This window comes from Crassostrea angulata, chromosome 7 (assembly GCF_025612915.1).
Source record: "Crassostrea angulata isolate pt1a10 chromosome 7, ASM2561291v2, whole genome shotgun sequence".
Lineage (NCBI taxonomy): Eukaryota > Metazoa > Mollusca > Bivalvia > Ostreida > Ostreidae > Magallana > Magallana angulata.
Window position 1 is genome coordinate 54,436,182 of NC_069117.1, and position 19,077 is coordinate 54,455,258.

The window sequence follows — 19,077 nt, forward strand, 5'->3', positions numbered from 1 at the left end:
ACACATGAACAGCAATGTTACTTATACAGGGAGAATACAACTTATCATTATACTATGAACCAGTTCATGCATACAGGTAAATTTGATGTGCATTGTAATATGTGAACCTCTGAAAGCACTTTACCTGTGGAAGCCAGGAGTTGGATGAAGACTCTCCGGCAGAAAATCAGAGAGGGGAGCAAAGTATCCCCCGTATGCAGGCATGGGTAGAGGGTAGGGGACTGGGGACTCACTTCTTCTGTTCTCAGCCACTCTAGCAGGGGAAGGGCCAGGCAAATGGATATCCTCATCTATAAAGAAAGTATCAGTGTACAATGACATATTTGTTACATCATATTTCAACATATAAACTTATTGCAGGTTCTGTCTTGCAATACTTTCATTGTTTCATTCAAGTACCCGTAAATCAAAAATATACTTAATGTAACTAGTATGTAAGATATTTCAAACTGTATATCTAGCAAATGAAATACAATCAATAAAATATTTCTTATTTTTTTCTGATAGAAACTGAAAATAGAATTGCTGACAAGGTTTAAAGAAGTAAAGCTTTCTGAAACACAGGTAGCATTCTATTTCTTTCTATCAAAGCTTGTTTGAATTCAATATATTTTGCCAATATTTCCTTCACCACACAGTTTTTACATTAATCCTCACTCCTTACCCAGCAGGAACTGGTCCTGTGTGGAGGAGGTGCTGGACACACTGCGTAGAGAGGTGGTTGACTCTGTGGGTGGGGTGCTGAAATAGTGATAAACATTCAAGTCAGATATATCAATGGATGAAAAAGAAAGTCACTATCAAACTGAACGTCGCCGTTTGCCCCACCTGTCACTTGGTAGGTCCTCATTTGTACTGTGTCGCTTGGTGTGCAGTGTCCCTTTTTCTAGAGGAACGTCCCCTGGCTGAGTCTCCAGCTTCTCGTCATCTGTAGTGTTGATGGGGACAGTGTAGCGCTTGGTCTGGGAGAGCCTAAAATAAGGGGGCGTCTGAGTGCGCTCAATGGTCATGTTGAGTGTCTCGACCGTCTGTAACTCATTCATCAACTCGTCCACCAGACGCTCAGGCCTCGCTCGCCCCAGGTAACTAACCACTCTCTTTGCCTGTGCAACAACAAATACACTCCTTAAATATGTGTTCATTTTGGAACAAGTTTATGCTGACAAACAGCTATCTTCCATGAAATAGCATGTACTTACAAAAGGTAAGAGTTCAGCTGCTGCCATGTTTGTTAAGATGACCAGATAATGAATGATCACCCTCAAGTTGTTTGGCCAGCCAATGACCAGTGCTGCCCAAAGCTCCTCTATCTCCCGATAATGGTCATCACCAAACTAAAAAGACAAAATTTGTACTCTATATTTTTGAATATGAAATTTAAGAGTTAAATAAGCAGTTCCTCAATAATGCAATAAGCCTTCTTAAGACTCACCCCTTGGTACTGGAACATAAGAGAAATATTTTGTCAATGTTGCTTTCTCTTTAACAATCCAAAACATTATGTCCCTATATCTTACATTTTAATTAGAATGAACATGTGCTGTACATGTACATCTTTTAACTCAAGTCACAGGACATTTTCTTTAAATTAGTGTCAAATATTTCAATACCTTGATAGCTAACAACCCATATCATGTGATTATTCTGACAAATCCAAAAACAAGCAATTCAAAGCTGTACCTTGACAGTGATGTAGAAGAGGTTGTTTAAGACCATCTTTGTGGCTTCTGGTGACCCCCATCCTTCTCCTTTCAGTGGAGTTTTGTAGTTCTCCACCTGGTGGTCATGAAGACGAGTCAGGAAATTGCTCAGAGGACTGGCCTGTGGTAGGGAGGGATCCACCAACTCCATGTTGTGTAACCATGGCAACAGATACCTCAGGAGTGTCTGCCTTACTGAGGGTTTGGCTGTCTGAAACCTGTGGGTAATTTCTACAACACAAAAACAGAATTACAAGTTTAGCTAAGACATCTTCTCAAAATATTACCAGATTTGTTTTATCAAAACGTAACTCAAATCAGATCAATGGAAATGGTCATCATAAAAAGTATGAGATTCCAATTACATGTAATTGTAAAGATAAACATATGCTAAATGTTCACCAGAAAACATATCCAGGGTGATTTCTGGGTGAAGTTTGGCCAGTTGTTCTGAGAGACACATCTGAGCATGGCAGTAGGACACAGAGAGGAAGATGTCATTGAGTGGCAGACGTGAATGGTTCATGTCGTCTGCTGCAGACTCTGTGTAGAATATTGGCTCCTGGAAGAAGCGGGTGTCAAGTAGATGTAACAGCTGTACCGCTGTCTCGTGGGTCTGAGTCCTGGGACTGCCCACATTCAGCAGGGCAAGGTTCAACATGGCAACATGGTCGCATGGGTACTCCCTGTCACAAAATAACAAACTCACATGAATGATCTGTATATTGAATAGATATTAAATATGATTGTTCATCAATCATATTTAAAAAGCAAAAGTGAATGGATCTATTGTAATGATTTTATGAAAGTAAAAAACAGATTGTATATACATGTACCTATATGTACATGTACTTATAACAAATTTACACTTAAAGCTAAGCTATTGTTCCCTGTAGTTCAAAACTTATTCTAAGCTATTGGGTTTTACATTTACAGTATTCCAATGAATCGAAAAAGTGTTTCACAGTACAGTGGATAGTTACTTAGACTGGAAGACTGCTGCTAAAGCATTGAAACATCCATCTGCGACTTCATTGGCCCCAGTGTAGCACCGGTCAATGACCCAGTCCAGCAGCCCGCTGGTGTCGGGGTTAAAGTCCAACAACAGCACCACTGTCTCCTTGGCCAGCTCGTAGATCTGTCAATCAAATCAACAAGTGCCCTCAATTCACAAACAAAACTAACTCATCTGTCCATGTCTTCTCTTGGCTTATCATTATGTTGTTAAGATGTGCAATTTAATTTTTTTTCAGGAATGGCAAATTATATTTTTAGATACACAATATTTAGAATTCAGAATAAGGCACAATTTGTCTTATGTGATATTACATGTATATCTTCATACAAATTTTTAAAGACCATATGCAATAGCCACCAATATCTGCAACATATAATACATTGTACATATTCATAAATTTGATTCTCTTCACTGATATGATATAAAATAATTAAACTGTACTATAATTCTTTATTGTTTGGATTGGTGATGCAGATAATAATGTCAAGTAACATTTCTCTCTCTGTTTCCAGAGAGTCAAGATAACAAAACATTTCAGAAACCTAAGAGATGCAAGCATGCTTAAACACAGTTTTCTTGTGCACTTCTTGAGATATCGTAATGAAAACTTGTCTATTAAATAAATTTGATTTTGTGCTAAGAAATTGGCAGTTATTGCATCATAGTCTTAAGGCTGAACACTTTGTGGACCTCAAGAGAACTATTAGAGCATTCTAGTGAGCCGAGAGATGTATAAATGTTACATTGACTATCTAACATACTGTCTGACATTGACTATCTAACATACTGTCTGAGAGATGTATAAATGTTACATTGACTATCTAACATACTGTCTGAGAGATGTATAAATGTTACATTGACTATCTAACATACTGTCTGACATTGACTATCTAACATACTGTCTGAGAGATGTATAAATGTTACATTGACTATCTAACATACTGTCTGAGAGATGTATAAATGTTACATTGACTATCTAACATACTGTCTGACATTGACTATCTAACATACTGTCTGAGAGATGTATAAATGTTACATTGACTATCTAACATACTGTCTGAGAGATGTATAAATGTTACATTGACTATCTAACATACTGTCTGACATTGACTATCTAACATACTGTCTGAGAGATGTATAAATGTTACATTGACTATCTAACATACTGTCTGAGAGATGTATAAATGTTACATTGACTATCTAACATACTGTCTGACATTGACTATCTAACATACTGTCTGAGAGATGTATAAATGTTACATTGACTATCTAACATACTGTCTGAGAGATGTATAAATGTTACATTGACTATCTAACATACTGTCTGAGAGATGTATAAATGTTACATTGACTATCTAACATACTGTCTGACATTCATACATGTATAAATGTTACATTGACTATCTAACATACTGTCTGACATTCATACATGTACAAGTACACTGGAAACTAGAAGAAACTGTGTTTTTATACCAACATGCTTGTAACAACATTGTATGTAATAAATCAAGAGGGATTTTTTTTCAAAAGAAAAAATAATGTAGAAAGCATGTGGGAAATACAAAAGGGTTTCATAATAAGATTTTGAAATAAAAATTGAGAAAAAAAAAGATTAAACATTGGCAAAGCTCATGCATTATTCATAAAATATTGACAACTTTTTTTTTGCAGTAAACAAAGACGATATGGACATTACAACAACAAAAAAACATATGTAATATCAATGACATTCATTTTTGTTTTGATAATATGATGCATATTGAAGATGGTTGTTTTATTTCATACTAAACAAAACTGAATTAAAGAAACATCCAACATAGAACATGTAAACTACAATACAGAGGGAGTAATCATTTTACAGAGGGAGTAGTCATTTCTGCAGAAGCTTTGAGCACAAGAGGAGAAACATGCGGGCTTACCTGTTCTTTGATCTGCATTAGCAGAAGACAATCATTATATTAGTAGTCCCAACACCCATTTACAACTTCTGACAACACAGCCATGTATTGAGACTGTGCAGCCTTCTAAGTAGTACATATAAGTTGAGTTTTATTTCCAGTCTTTGTCTTGATAAGACTAGATATCAAGTTTAGTTCCATTTCTCAAATACTGTATAAAGGGAAATATTCGCCTTTGTTTTATTTTTGCCCCTTTCGCCTCCTTGTCAGAGGGCGAATTTGAGACTGGGCAAATTCCACTGTCTCAAATTGTCTCTCTTAAAACACAACCCTGTCTGGGTGAATTCAAGACGGGGCGACACCGTTTGTAAGTTAAGATGGGCGAAAATAACTCTGTATACAGTACACAATTGGCACATGGGATGAAATGTGTATGTCCAATAGAATCAGAAAAAGTATATAATAAAAAAGAAATACTGATTTTCAAAGTTAGATAAACTAGAAAACTGACCAGTCAGGAAGGGCCCCGCTATGACAATTAATATAGAGAAGTGAAAAAAACTTTGAATTCCATCCTCTTTATATTAACAATGATGAAAAATAAATGCCCGGCAGAAGATGTAAAGAACTGGAATATATAGGATCTCGTGATTTGTAGTTGGATATGATTTTCATCCAACAATTAAAGTGTTTTTTTCTTGAGCCTTAGTGAGGGGATAAAACACACAAGTTGGATAAAAATCATATTATACTACAAATCATATGAGATTCTATTTATCCCATGTTTTATACACCGCAATCAATGTTTACACTGTTTATAAAACTCTACATTATTTTACTTCATTATGCCTATGCAAATCCCATTGTAAAGTCACACCTGTGGGATATCAAACAAATATGCAATGAGTCATATCCACGGGATAAAGTGGGTTAACATGGGATGAAATAAAATTTGTTAAAAATCAAAGAATTGATACCAATGCAATGATACCTAGGCTTTGCCTCTATTCAATAAATTATCATAAATCATTGTGTATGGTATTTTAACCAAAATAAAATATGAATATTATATTTTAAATCCATATTTCAAAGAATGTACACAATACTACACATCATTCAAAATTGACCTTAACTTCAAAACAAAGTTCATTTGCAGACACAGGCAGTGCAGTAATTAATCTCAATGTGACAGATAAAGATAAAGCTTAGGATTTTCTTCCTGTGGAAGGTTAATTAATCCCAAAGGACAAATATTGCACAGCCTTCCATGTATACACTGGTAACATTCTCAGCAGTTATCTCTCTTTGCCCATTCATTCTCAGCAGTTCTCTCTTTGCCCATTCTTCTTATGCATAGTTAGGAATCTACCCCACCACCCCAGCTCCAAACCAGAAGACATAGAGAACCAAACTTAGCATCAAAATATGTATTTCTGCCTACTGAACTACCATACCAAATTTGAACTTGATTGGGCAACCATAAAAAAAGTTATTAGAAAAAAACAGGAATTTGTGGACGGAAGAGTGACAGACGGACGGACAGAAGGACGGACGGACAGAGTGATTACTATAGGGCACCCGCAAATCCTTGCGGGGCCCTAATTAATTACACCAATGAATGAAATTATTATTCAAGAAATGTTCAATGAAATATGTGAAAAGAAGGCTAGGTATCACATGTACACTACTCAACTAGACAGTGAGCAATCTGCCATCACATCATTACAGTACTCTTGGTATACATGTATTGTAAATAACGCCATATCTCTGGAATGATTTTAATTTATTAATGAACCATCACCTAACTAATATATAACAGTACAGTATAAATTTTTAACTACCGGTAGTTATCAAAACAAATACATGCTATTATTCTTTTATAATCAGATTACCGGTAAGCTGACTTTTTCATGGTCAACTTGCTTTCATTTTTTATACTTTGTTGAAGGTTTCTTTCATTTTCTATATGATTTTTTCTCTATGATAATATCTGATCATGAACTGATACACATTAAGTCAATGTTAGGTTAGTAAGAACACCCAGATCTATTTGACCTCATATGACCTTGACCTTGTATGACCTACCCTGTCTTCATGAGAACTGAGTAGCATGTGGGCCCACTTGTAGATGTAGCCGTCGTCATTTAGACCATTGGGGTCAAACACCGGGCCACAGCAGAGCACAGCGGACATCGCCCGCACCGCCGACAGTTCTAGATCAGTTATCTCCTCCTTAGACACTCTGTAATAGACAAATACTGAATCAATATAAAAGCTTGTTACTGCAATACTAGAGTTACTGTTGTATAACATTAGAATTAACATTAACATTGCAGTACTGGATTTTGGATAAAATCCCTTTAATATTTGGTTTACTAGGCAATTTATAGAATGAACAACATTACATAGATACTATATGTGTTTTTGGATAAGAGACAAGAACCACACCTTCTGTCCGTGGAATCCCCCATGGTATGGCTGAACTTTCCGCTCCAATTCCCAAACAGGTGAAACAAACTGTACCTCAGGTCCCGTGTCAGTAAGGTACGCTTGTACTCCACTAAACAAAGCCCATACAGATGAGTGCTCAACGTAAACAATACAGTCAAACTTTTCTATCTCTTAGTCAAAGATCTAAGAAAAAACTTCTCAATATCCAAGGATTCAAAATATATTGGTTAAATATATATTGGTAAAAATGCATAAAGACACAGTGATTGAGACTTAAAACTCACTTGGACATATCATGATATTTGAGATATCAATGTTTAATAGAATATTATCTATCATCATCATTATAATGTGTTCACTCTTTTAAGAGTGTAGAGACATTAAAGAGCTACAGATGTCATCTACCAAGTCCTAACAATTCTCTCATAGTCTGCAGCAATAATATAAATGAGATCAATGACCCTGTACTAGTAATGAGTACGTACTTGGAGTGTTACTGATGAGCTCCCGTACAAAGCGACTGAAGTGAAGCCGGATGTCCTGTAGGTCGGGCAGGTTCCTGTCACTCTCACTCTCCAGATACTGGCGGGCTCCATCGATGTACTCCACAAACGTCTTGTTCAGACAGTGCTCATCTTGCTCTATCACACCTGAATCTCTGAAATATCAAATTTCCAGCATCCAGTCTCAATTTGCTACATTGCTTTTATTAAGTGAATGAAATAATTTACATCAACAAAGGAATATATTCATCAATATGTATTTAATTTACTACATCAATGTATCATCACAAACTCTTACGCTTGAGCAAATGTCTTGTTGGCTGCCATCAGCTCAAAGATATGAGCGAGTTGGACTCTGAGAACATCCTTCTTCCTTCGCCGTTTGAAGTTGCCCTCCTTCCTGTCAATGGCCTCCTTCAGGTAGCCCAATAACTCATCAATCAGCTCCCTAGTCAATCAATAACAAATATGTTAAAGCAACTACATAACTTAATCAAAGGGACATGTAATTTCATAATTTCTTACTATTCCTGTAAAAACAACATGTGACATGTCTTTGTACACCTACTTAAGGAACCAGGAGTTTGTTAATTTTGTAAAAATCTCATTTCATGCATCATTTGTTGTTACAAAATTTCTGTTACCTGAACACAGCAGGATTGGTGTAGCCCAGCCCATTAACGATGGTGTCCCGCATATCAATGTTCTCACACTTCATCAGTGGTACCAGCATTTGGAACAGAGCGGAGGCGGAGTAAGAGTTACTGTTCTTGATGCTGTCACTCTTATCTCCCCCTGCACTGTCAGGGGATGACCTACAATAACATACAATAAATAACAATGTGTATACTGTAGAATTATTAAAATCATGGGGGGGCCAATTTTTGTGGATTGCTGAAATTTTATAGGTTCATGGGGACGTAATTTCATGTATTTTCTAATACCCATCAAAGGAAATATGACTTTATAACCCTAATTGATTAATTCGTAGACCCAATAAATAAAACTGATTTTTGTGTCTTTCATTTTTTCAAAACTGACCCTGGATCAGGTGAGGCACATCTTAATTGTGGGGTAATTCCCTTCTGGGCAACAGCACAGGCCAGAATGACATAGTTCTGCCATAACTCCATCACCAGATCTTTCTCTGTGGTGGGTTTCTTGTTTGAGGTACCAGATCGCAGAAGTGAAGTCCGATTCTCATTAATCATAGTGCTACAATGACATAGCGATGCCAATTCTGAATGTGCATTTTATTAACCCCTACTGTAAATTCATTCCCGATACATATTACAACCATGAAAATACATTGACACTTAAACTTTGACTCGGCCTAGTGCGTTTCTACATTACAGCTATGAAAAATACATGTAATATTAAGTTTAGACATATGAAAACAATTTGTTGCAAAGCATTCAATAAATACTTCATCTTTTGTTAAAGTATGGGTACTATGTGTTTGCAAAAAAATGTTACACAAGAAATTTCAGCATACCTGGGCTCCAGTAGAGTGTAGACATTACTGAGCCTGGTGAACACTATGGGCCAAGCGGCTCCCACAGCCAGAGGACACACCGTCATCCCAAAGTCACTGGACACAAACATGGCCACACACCTCATCCAGGGGCTGACCCGGCCTGCTGTCCAGTGTCTCTCCTGCATCTTGGGGTCTACATTGGTCGGATTCCAGACCGAGGCTGCTCTGTCGATGATCCAGGTCAGATCAATGTTTGATGAAGTCATGATTAAAGACTGGTAAATGATGAAAAAAAAAGAGAAGTTGATTGTTTGAACTAGTTGTGATGCTTCTTATAAAATGGCTCAACTAATGGTTATAAAATTACTTTTTCCGAGTGAGGAAGAGATGGCAGTAGCCTCTTTATGATGTCACCACATGATCTGTCAATCATCTCCAAGAGGCAGGGCTCATAGTTTCCCTAAACATAAATAGAAGTATTACATACATGTTGACAGAAAAGATAAAGCATATCAATTATAAGAATAAAAAATCATATAATAAGAAACATCTCATTTTTCCATGAAGTTCTAATTGCAATTGTCCCTTTTCACAGATAAATGCTATGAGTCATCTTTGATGTACCTGGGTATTGGCAGTATTGAAGATATTTCTGACTTCTTTCAGGAGATGGACAGCCAGTTTACGTGTGACAACCCTTGCACTACACATCATTACTAGAGCCAATCCCTCAACCTCATGGAGCACGCTCAGATCTGTCACTTCCTGTTTGACCAGAACCACATTTCCATCCCCTGAATTCTTATCCTAGAAGAAAATAATAAAATTCTTGATTGTTTTCCTGAATAAGAATTATTCAGTCAGTTTGTTCATCATCCTAATCCCTGTCTGTGAGTACTTTCTCTGAGAATGATGTGGTGTGAACAGACCTTGGTGTTCGTGTTCATGCTAGTCTTCCACTGAACTAAGAGCTGCATCAGTAGACGGAGTGAACTGTCCAACAACTGGTTCGTCACATCACTGATCTCCTTCTGGATGAACACCACAAACCCTGCAAAGAACAGCATACACAGATGTACAAAGCTTATTTGGCCATAACTATGATCCCTTATTTCAACTTTGCAAAATCCAGAAAGCCATACTGGGCAAAGCTCAAGCAAGTAGGTTTTTACTATTCAGTGTATTTTTGTAATTTGTTAAATTTAGAGTATCTTTTCGAAGTCGATTTGCATGCATATGTGGATTTAAAAACTCATCTTTTTTTAAGTTTGTATGAAGGTAGTATCACAACATACCTCTTATGACATTTTCTCTCCAAGAGGGCGACTCAAGCATAAGGTTCTGTAATGCTTGAAAGGCATGGCTATATTGAACAGAAAAAAATCTCTCAATTAATAATTTCAAGAAATATAAATCTGAAACACAAACTCATGCTGCCTGTCAACATGTACAACATTGCTCCCTACCCTTTCAATGTTTCGTCTACATGAACTGTCAGTCGGTTCAACATCTCCACAAGCTCCATAGGAGACATGCCATCAGGGATCAAGCGAGGAATGGCAGCAATACAGGTCCTAAATAACTCTATCTTTGATTTTCTTTCTCCTCTAAAATAATTGATAGAGACATAAGTTTTAATACATTATAAATTATAATTTATAATAAAACTTGTATATACATGTATATCTGGGGGGTTTTTTGAAACATCAAAATTTTGGCATAAGATTGCAAGCTTGGAAAAAAAAGATAATAACAAGTTTTTAAAATCTGTTACCTTGTTAATATGGAATCAGGGAAAGAATAGGAGAACATACCCCATTAAGACTTCTGGCTCCTTGCCAACATTTTCGGTCTTGGTCTGCAGGAGTTGTCGGCCTACTTGCAGATCTAATGCCCTAAGCATGGAGTCAAAGGCCTTCAGAATGTGTGGGTAGTAGTGAGATATCCCAATACTCTTGGCTGTGGTGTCTGTCAGCATCTTGTTAAGGAACGTTCTCTTGACCCTGACGGTGCTGCCTGAGGGTAGAGTGGCCTGGGTCTGGGGCATGGGAGGGTCCCCATCCTTCTGCTGTAGACTGTCAGCTATCACAAGGAAAGCCCGCAGTCCAATGCTCATCCTCTAATCAACAGAAAGGAGTAGCATGTTAACAAGACTTGATAAATTTCATATGACTACATGCTGAACATATAAAGTAAGAGTTATCAAGTAGAGCTGTATGTTTACCTCTGGTCCATGGGACAAAAATATTTTGGCAGGTCTCCCAACACACAGTAAATCAAATACAATTTCCTTCATGGCAAAATCCAACCTTTCCTAAATAAAGACAAACGTCAGTAAATACGAATGTCATTAAATTCTTCACTCATTCAAAACATTTGAATTTCTGGATATTTTGAATGACTTTTATGCAAAAGGAAACTAAGACATACCTTGGCAATAAACTGAATGATTTTGACAAAGTAATTGAGGGGTACATCTTTGGGCGTCACAACTTTTGAACCTTTGGGAAACAGGCTGCTGACGATGCTCTGTAGGCGACTGTGGGTCACACTGTTACTCTCACACTTAATCCTCACCATATAAACCCTGCAAAACAGGAAAAATATACCAAAATGTCACATTATAGCAGTCAAAAATAAATGCAAATAGCAGTACTAGGCACCAGCTTATGACTGACAAAACGGCTTGAGAGAAAACTCACCATAACAGTCTGTGGAGCGAGTCGAGCGCCATTCTGGAGGTTTTGGGGTCCCTGGACTTCAGGTGGGACAGACAGGTGGTCAGAAAATAAGGCCAGTTGGTCAGGAAGAACTGTTTGTGGCTGACACACAGAAGGCACGTCACCAGCGGGAAGACTTGCTGCAAGCACAGAATAACCAGAATGGATTTACAATACTATAGCTGCTTCATGTGGACTCTTTATCAGTAAAAGTTGAGGCCTGACGAGCAGAACTTGTATTTGCAAGTGCTCACCTGAATTTCCCATCTCTATTTACAAAATTCATTGAGCACTCACAAGCACCTGCTCTACTGAACAAGGCTCTGGTGTAAGGAACACCTGTTAGGCCATAATGCTTACATTTGAGTGTTTCTTCTTCATTGTCATATCTACCACAGGGGTATACAACATCTCCACCAGATTCTTCAGCACAGGAACATTCACCTCATTCTTGGCAGTCTAAACAGACAGAAGATCATTTCAATCACAATGATCACCATTTCAAATAATACCAAAACAGACTATTAAAAATATTGATGATTTTTTTAAAATGATCAGGAGACTTCATATACATGTAAGAAGAATTTAAGATGAATAAAGATGATATCTGGCCATCATAGACAGATGAAACACAGAATCAGACTTACTGCTGCCACTGGGAGCAAAATGTCTACAAACAATGACGCCAACGCATGTTTAATTTCCCTGTCCTTGACATCCAGAAAATAATGCCCAAGGTCATGAAGGAAAGAGACACAAGCCTCAAAATCTTCGATGGGATGCATCTGGTCAGGATGAAATAAACAAAAATAGAATAATCAAATAATGTCAACATATATTAACGAATCTCCAAATATGGATATTAGCCATGTTTTATGGAGGCACTGACCTTGACCCTAAAGTACTTAAGGCCATTGAGCAGGCTGATGATGCTCTGGGCCGTGTAAGGAGTCTGATCTCTGAGCTTCAGTTCCTTCCACTCATTTACAAAATGCTTCTTAACAGACTGGAATCTATCAAACAAAATTAAAAATTACCATAAAAGCCAATCTCATGAAACAGGACTAACATGGAAATTTAATTTAGATTATTCTTTTTTTCCCATAATCTTTGGATTAACTTTCCTAAGAGATAGATAAAATCAATAGAAGATCATTAATGTTATCATTAAAGTTATCAATTGATGAAAGAGTTAACCTTGACTGAGCGAGGACTCCAATCACTTCTGCATACAAATCAGCTATCACACTAATGTTCTGGGAATTAGGATTAGCTTGGATTCTGAAACATTTAAAATCATTTAAGATCTACAACACTGCTTAAGGTAAATATAATAATGCAAATACACATACATGTACTTGATTGAAAAAAATATGAAGCTAACCATTTTTTCTGCTTACGTTAATATTCATTATGAGTTATTTTTCTAAACAGGTAGATTTTTTGTTCTGCGATTTCTGAACGGATAGCATTCAAAACAATTTTTGCATAGGTTTATCGCCTTTGAGATGACATGGCATTGTTTGGCAAAAATAATTCTGTGCAGAAAAATCCATTTCAACTGTACAGTAAAATGGAGCAAAACTTGGCAATGTTTGTTAATATTTCTACATAAAAAGGTAAAGCCTCACATTGTTTTGATGATGAGTCAAAACAAAAAAGAAAGAAAAGAACTGCAGCCAAAGATAAAGTAGAGATGCTTACCCATCCTTGTACTTGAAGTGTCGGAATGCCTGTTTGGTGATGTACACAACAAGATCTTCATACCCTGGGTGAAAATTTAGCTGTAAAGACATCAAATCAACATATGGTGTAGCAGTGCATGGAACATAAATACACTACTACCAATTATTTTACTTTCATCAAGATCATTGTAAATGTTAAGTGAATATACACTGTATTTCATTTACCTTTGCTAAGACTTCAATGAGGACCAAACAATACACGAACTCCACCGCCAACTGTAAGTCAGAGAGACAGCATTTCACAATCAGGAAATAAGAGAGCATATCTATACAACAATGTTGTTTCACAAAATATCTAATTTTTGGGGTAGAAAATACAATGCATTTATACATATATAAACTTACATCCCTCCTCTCACACAAGAAGTCTTTACTCCTACAACAGAGAGACAAAATTAATTTATGTAATATGGTCAATAACGTATCATAGAACAAAGAAGTTCAGATCTCCCTATTATTCTGTGCTTGACACGTTCATGCCTTTTGCTTTCTAAAAGCAATGCTGTACACATGATTGCAAAATAACCTATCCACTGGTACCTATGTAAATGTTTATCACAATATTAGATTTGCTTGAATTCTGACACATCAATTCTTTAAGATTTACAATCATTACAATAGTAAGGGTAAATAAATAGTTAAAATACAGATATTTACATTTGCAAATATGTTTCCTAACATGAACCTATAGTATACATAAAACTTTCAGCTCTGGGTGAACTTTTTAATGAAATCACAATGATTACTGTAAACAAAATACATGTTTATGTAAAACGTATGATAATAATTCTGAGCAAATATGTCCTTATCAAAAGTTATCATAAGTAATAAACAGCAATGTTAAAAAGTTTACCAGGATATACATGTAAATGAACTGGAACGTGATCAAATCTTTTGAGAACCCCTTTGAGCTTTACATGATTTGATCACATGGGCAATGAAGTTCATATCAAGGTGAACTTAACTTCCTGATTATTTCTAAAGTACATGTGTAGCTCTAACTAAAAAGTAGAAAACCTATGTAATATACATGGGTTTTTTTTTACCAGTTAACTGCTTCTAAACACATTGAACGGTTTTGAGGTTTGCTCTTTCTGCAGCCGACTCATGTTTTGAACCCAATCCTAATTTGTACAATACAGTTGTAAGCTTTGGTTCCTAATCCAACACATTATTTGTAAAATGTAAATAGTCTGAATCTTTACTTGTGAGCTACCTTTTGGACAAATTAATTTATGCCTGGAATCATGCTTGGTCTTACTTGATAATTTTTTAACCTACCCTTTACTTCTGTGCCTCTGTCTTGAATCCAGCTGAGATGATTCTTCTATAAAATTCTGCTTCTCAAACCACTTGAACAAACTTTGCAGGATCGAAGGCAAACTCTGCTCAGCAACACAACCCAAGGCCCCCAAAATCTGTTCGAAAATAAAACAAGTGAAAAGCTGTCAATGTGACAGCAAACCGGGTTTTCTTTTATGTGAACTTTATCCATAATCCATGTCAACCCATATCCAGTGAAATGGTGTACCCCTATATGCAATATTTTGCCAAAAAGTGACTAAGTTCAAAAGCTGGTATTTTTTTCATAAATTATCAGAAATCAAAATCCTAGCAATATGCACACCTCTGATATACCCTATGTACAATTGATCTGCAAAAGAACAACTTCCTATCTTGAAATCTGTAGGAGGAGTTATACATACAATGAGGGTACCCTATATGCAATATTTTGCCAAAAGTGAATAAGTTCAAAAGCTAGTATTTTTTTCATAAATTATCGGAAATCAAAATCCTAGCAATATGCACACCTCTGATATATGTACAATTGATCTGCAAAACAATAACTTCGTATCTTGAAAACTGTAGGAGGAGTTATCCGTACAATGAGGGTACCCTATATGCAATATTTTGCCAAAAAATGACTAAGTTCAAAAGCTGGTATTTTTTTCATAAATTATCAGAAATCAAAATCCTAGCAATATGCACACCTCTGATATATGTACAATTGATCTGCAAAAAACAACTTCCTATCTTGAAAACTGTAGGAGGAGTTATCTGTACAATGAGGGTACCCTATATGCAATATTTTGCCAAAAAATGACTAAGTTCAAAAGCTGGTATTTTTTTCATAAATTATCAGAAATCAAAATCCTAGCAATATGCACACCTCTGATATATGTACAATTGATCTGCAAAAGAACAACTTCCTATCTTGAAAACTGTAGGAGGATTTATCCGTACAATGAGGGTACCCTTTTGGCAGCCGCCCGCCCGCCATTTTCACCATTTTAATAACCGGATTTTTCCTTCGGAAAACCCGGTTAAAAACCTCATTCAATATGAAGATAAACATAGGTAATCATACAACATATGATACATTATCATACCATTAAAAAAATATCATATCAAAAGACAAACTATCACGATGATATTAAATGATATCAACATATGATATTGTATCATATAACTTGATTCATTTGAGACAAAGGACCAGTATATTTCAATGACGAAGAAATAAGAACTATTTGCATTATATTGCACATTATCATTTCACGTTTGTGCTAAAAATCCACTCCAAGAGATCCGATGAAAACAAGGGTCTTCTCACCTTGTGAGCTCAATTGAAAAACAAACAGAGTTTTTCTAATCAAAGTACTGAAGTACTAACGGGAGTTGATTTTATCGATTATTATTTATCTTAAAATCAACGATATGTCATTTTGCTTGGCAAGTAGTTTATAATCTCTATTTGAATTACGCACATTTTTTTAATATGGATTCTCGATCGGACTTTTCCGACAAGAATTTCGAGAAAACCTTGTATGAATCATGTTGTGTAATATTTAAAAATAAAATTGATTTCATCAAACTACATGTATGTATCGGTATTCGAAATATTTCAAAAAGTGTATGGGTCCAACCAAAAATGAACTCTAGTCTCGTTCAACCAGATGCTCGGCTGTCTCCGTTAATTTCCTACAAGTAAGAGATACCAGGTCACGTGATAGCTTGATGATGCGACCTCTAAATATAGACTGACTCTCTGCTTGTCGGAGATGAACGGAGACAGCCGATGGTTGAACGAGACTATATTGAACTCTGGCGTAGGAATACATACGACTGCAAAAAACTTCTAAATTGTTCGTACTATTCTAAATCTGACTATTTCTTAGGTATATATGAATACGTTTCCTTTAAAAAAAAATGCTTCAGCGTACATAACATCGAATTTATCGATTATTTTAAAGAACTAACTCATGTCAGCGGTGATGATTTGTGCTAAGGTCCAAACACTTTTTCAGTTTCGGTTTGCCAGAGTAACTGCATAGGAGAGTTGATTAAAATCAACCCCCAAAAATAGATTTTATGCACATCTCCATTAGGAACTTCTCAAACAGTTATGTTCATTATACGAGCAAGGTTTGCCCTGTGTAAGTTGTCGAATTCATGGGCAGCTATTGAACAAAGACTACTTTGATTTGTTTTATTCTTTAACATACCTGTTAACCCTCCCGCATTGCGCGGGAGACTCCCGCAAAACAGCCTAAAAATCTAAGATCTCCCGCATCCAACCTATCTCCCGCGCGGGAGACAAATTTCTCCCGCAATCGCATTTGTCTCCCCCATACCCCCCCCCCCCCCCCAAAAAAAAATTCTGAATCTTTACATGCAAATTTCAACAACCACTGCGGGTTTTTCTCTGATTTTGAGCTCAAAAAGCTGTTGTGTAGCTTGAATATATCAAAATCCATCCAAGTACTGTCTACCGTGATCATAGTATGACATGTTATAGTCCAGTTTACTTTTTACGATTACTTCCGGTTTTGACTTAAATCAGTTACGTATTTAGTTATGTGTAGGCCTTATACAAAAAATAAGCAAAAGCTTAAAACATCTTGATTTTACTCTGTAACACTTAAGAAAACAATACACAGCCAGTGGTGTCACTTAACAGGTGCACAGGTAAAGCACCCAAGCCACGTGCAGTGAGTCGTGACTAATTCTGTCTGGCCAGCACAGTCGGTAAAAATCAAAGTGAGTTTGAGTGTTTATACAAGCTACCGATAAAAGTGAAGCTCGAGGAAAAAGTATAAAAGCATTTCACAGGAGTTTTTAAAGTTTATAGTACCGGTACTATGAATTACAGGGATGCTATAGACATTACAACAGAGATCATTTTTAAAGATACTGGAGAAATAAATGTTGTTTTGTGAATTAAAAATCTATCCTATATATAAGGCAAAAAATAATCTTAATGAATATTATTTACTGGTATTTTATTAACTGGGTTTCACTGCAAATTCAAAATACGCAAAATGAATTTTCTGTGTTTACCCTAGATGTCAGCATGCAGTGATGGTTCAATACTGAACAATAAGAAGACTTAATATAAAAAGTGGCACTATTGACTTCTTGTATTGTACCATGCAAACAAAATAATAGTTTTCTGAACATGTACAGCAACACAAGTTGTAATTGCACACTGGTAGTCATAGAAATAATAAAATTTAAAATGATTGCAAATGCATTAATAACAATGGTAAAATAAGGTATCTAACAGTATTTTTAATATATATTTGCATTTCACGTGAAAAAACGTCGTTTACGCAAAATCTCCCCCTTAGCCAAGTTGGTAAGGGGGAGATTCTCCCACATAGCAGCTTTGAAAGGTTAACAGGTATGCTTTAAACATCAAGAAAAACTTTAAAAATATATGTGTAAATAAAAATGAGATTGTTTAACCTTTTTAAATTGGCAATCACGCAAACAAAAGCTGTTAATGCATTCACTATTTTCTTTCACACATGAATAATGTAGTTCAAAATTTTCGCAGAAACGACTATGATAACAAGGACTTGCGAGCCGACTCAAAAAGAAAGATCATTAATTTTAAAAAATTTGAATTTCCTTTTCCTAAAAGTGCTTTCTGCCAAGTTTGGTTGAAATTAGCCCAGTAATCAAAATGATTAGAAAAACTCACTTGAGCTTTTCGCTCAGGTGAGCTAAAAATAAGCAATTTCAATAACATGTTGTAAACTATAGTACACATGTAATGGTCAGAAATGCACTATGAAAAATTCTCAAGAAATCCAAGAATGTTTATACAGCTTTTAAAAAATTGGCTCACTATTTAACCACTTTAAATCAATTTGTCTATGTTTGAATATACACATTTCATAAACTTTTTAAACTGTCTTCAAATGTATTCTTAATTAAGCAGTGTTAAGGTATAAAAACTTATATTCAAATAACTATAATGTTTAATGTTTACATTCTTAAATGATTTTTTTTAATACTTTTGAAGTTAACTATTGTGAATTATTTTGTGATCGATCAGAAGGCTTTAGATTTTAAATACCAGGCATTTGAATAGCAACCTTTCAATTATGGTAAGTAGAATTGGAAAATAAGCAATGAAGAGTAGCAATAATCTATGTACCCTACTCACTTTACTTTCTATGGATATATATCAGAGAGAATTATACATTACAATGCTTACAATACAAGGCTCTGTGGGTCATACAGGCTAAGACGGTAGTGATCATATCACTAAAAAAAATT

The 19,077-nt window shown here is 35.8% G+C and overlaps 1 protein-coding gene across 1 annotated transcript in view; it reads right to left on the reverse strand.

Moving 5' to 3' along the window:
- The window catches only part of LOC128192278 (protein furry homolog-like), a 45,739-nt gene that overhangs the window by 13,498 nt on the left and 13,164 nt on the right, over nucleotides 1-19,077 (reverse strand). Inside the window, exons 4-34 of the mRNA XM_052864855.1 lie at nucleotides 14,794-14,930; nucleotides 13,858-13,888; nucleotides 13,678-13,728; nucleotides 13,472-13,551; nucleotides 12,965-13,048; nucleotides 12,657-12,780; nucleotides 12,415-12,552; nucleotides 12,128-12,226; nucleotides 11,750-11,907; nucleotides 11,478-11,634; nucleotides 11,272-11,361; nucleotides 10,862-11,166; nucleotides 10,514-10,654; nucleotides 10,343-10,410; nucleotides 9,977-10,098; nucleotides 9,672-9,854; nucleotides 9,415-9,507; nucleotides 9,066-9,322; nucleotides 8,612-8,785; nucleotides 8,215-8,385; nucleotides 7,869-8,018; nucleotides 7,553-7,725; nucleotides 7,065-7,176; nucleotides 6,702-6,858; nucleotides 2,684-2,838; nucleotides 2,103-2,386; nucleotides 1,681-1,931; nucleotides 1,200-1,334; nucleotides 829-1,103; nucleotides 665-741; nucleotides 125-290 (exon numbers count right to left, since the gene is read on the reverse strand). Of these exons, the coding sequence (XP_052720815.1) occupies nucleotides 125-290; nucleotides 665-741; nucleotides 829-1,103; nucleotides 1,200-1,334; nucleotides 1,681-1,931; nucleotides 2,103-2,386; nucleotides 2,684-2,838; nucleotides 6,702-6,858; nucleotides 7,065-7,176; nucleotides 7,553-7,725; nucleotides 7,869-8,018; nucleotides 8,215-8,385; nucleotides 8,612-8,785; nucleotides 9,066-9,322; nucleotides 9,415-9,507; nucleotides 9,672-9,854; nucleotides 9,977-10,098; nucleotides 10,343-10,410; nucleotides 10,514-10,654; nucleotides 10,862-11,166; nucleotides 11,272-11,361; nucleotides 11,478-11,634; nucleotides 11,750-11,907; nucleotides 12,128-12,226; nucleotides 12,415-12,552; nucleotides 12,657-12,780; nucleotides 12,965-13,048; nucleotides 13,472-13,551; nucleotides 13,678-13,728; nucleotides 13,858-13,888; nucleotides 14,794-14,930 (4,598 nt within the window). The remainder of the gene's footprint in view (nucleotides 1-124; nucleotides 291-664; nucleotides 742-828; nucleotides 1,104-1,199; nucleotides 1,335-1,680; nucleotides 1,932-2,102; nucleotides 2,387-2,683; nucleotides 2,839-6,701; nucleotides 6,859-7,064; nucleotides 7,177-7,552; nucleotides 7,726-7,868; nucleotides 8,019-8,214; nucleotides 8,386-8,611; nucleotides 8,786-9,065; nucleotides 9,323-9,414; nucleotides 9,508-9,671; nucleotides 9,855-9,976; nucleotides 10,099-10,342; nucleotides 10,411-10,513; nucleotides 10,655-10,861; nucleotides 11,167-11,271; nucleotides 11,362-11,477; nucleotides 11,635-11,749; nucleotides 11,908-12,127; nucleotides 12,227-12,414; nucleotides 12,553-12,656; nucleotides 12,781-12,964; nucleotides 13,049-13,471; nucleotides 13,552-13,677; nucleotides 13,729-13,857; nucleotides 13,889-14,793; nucleotides 14,931-19,077) is intronic.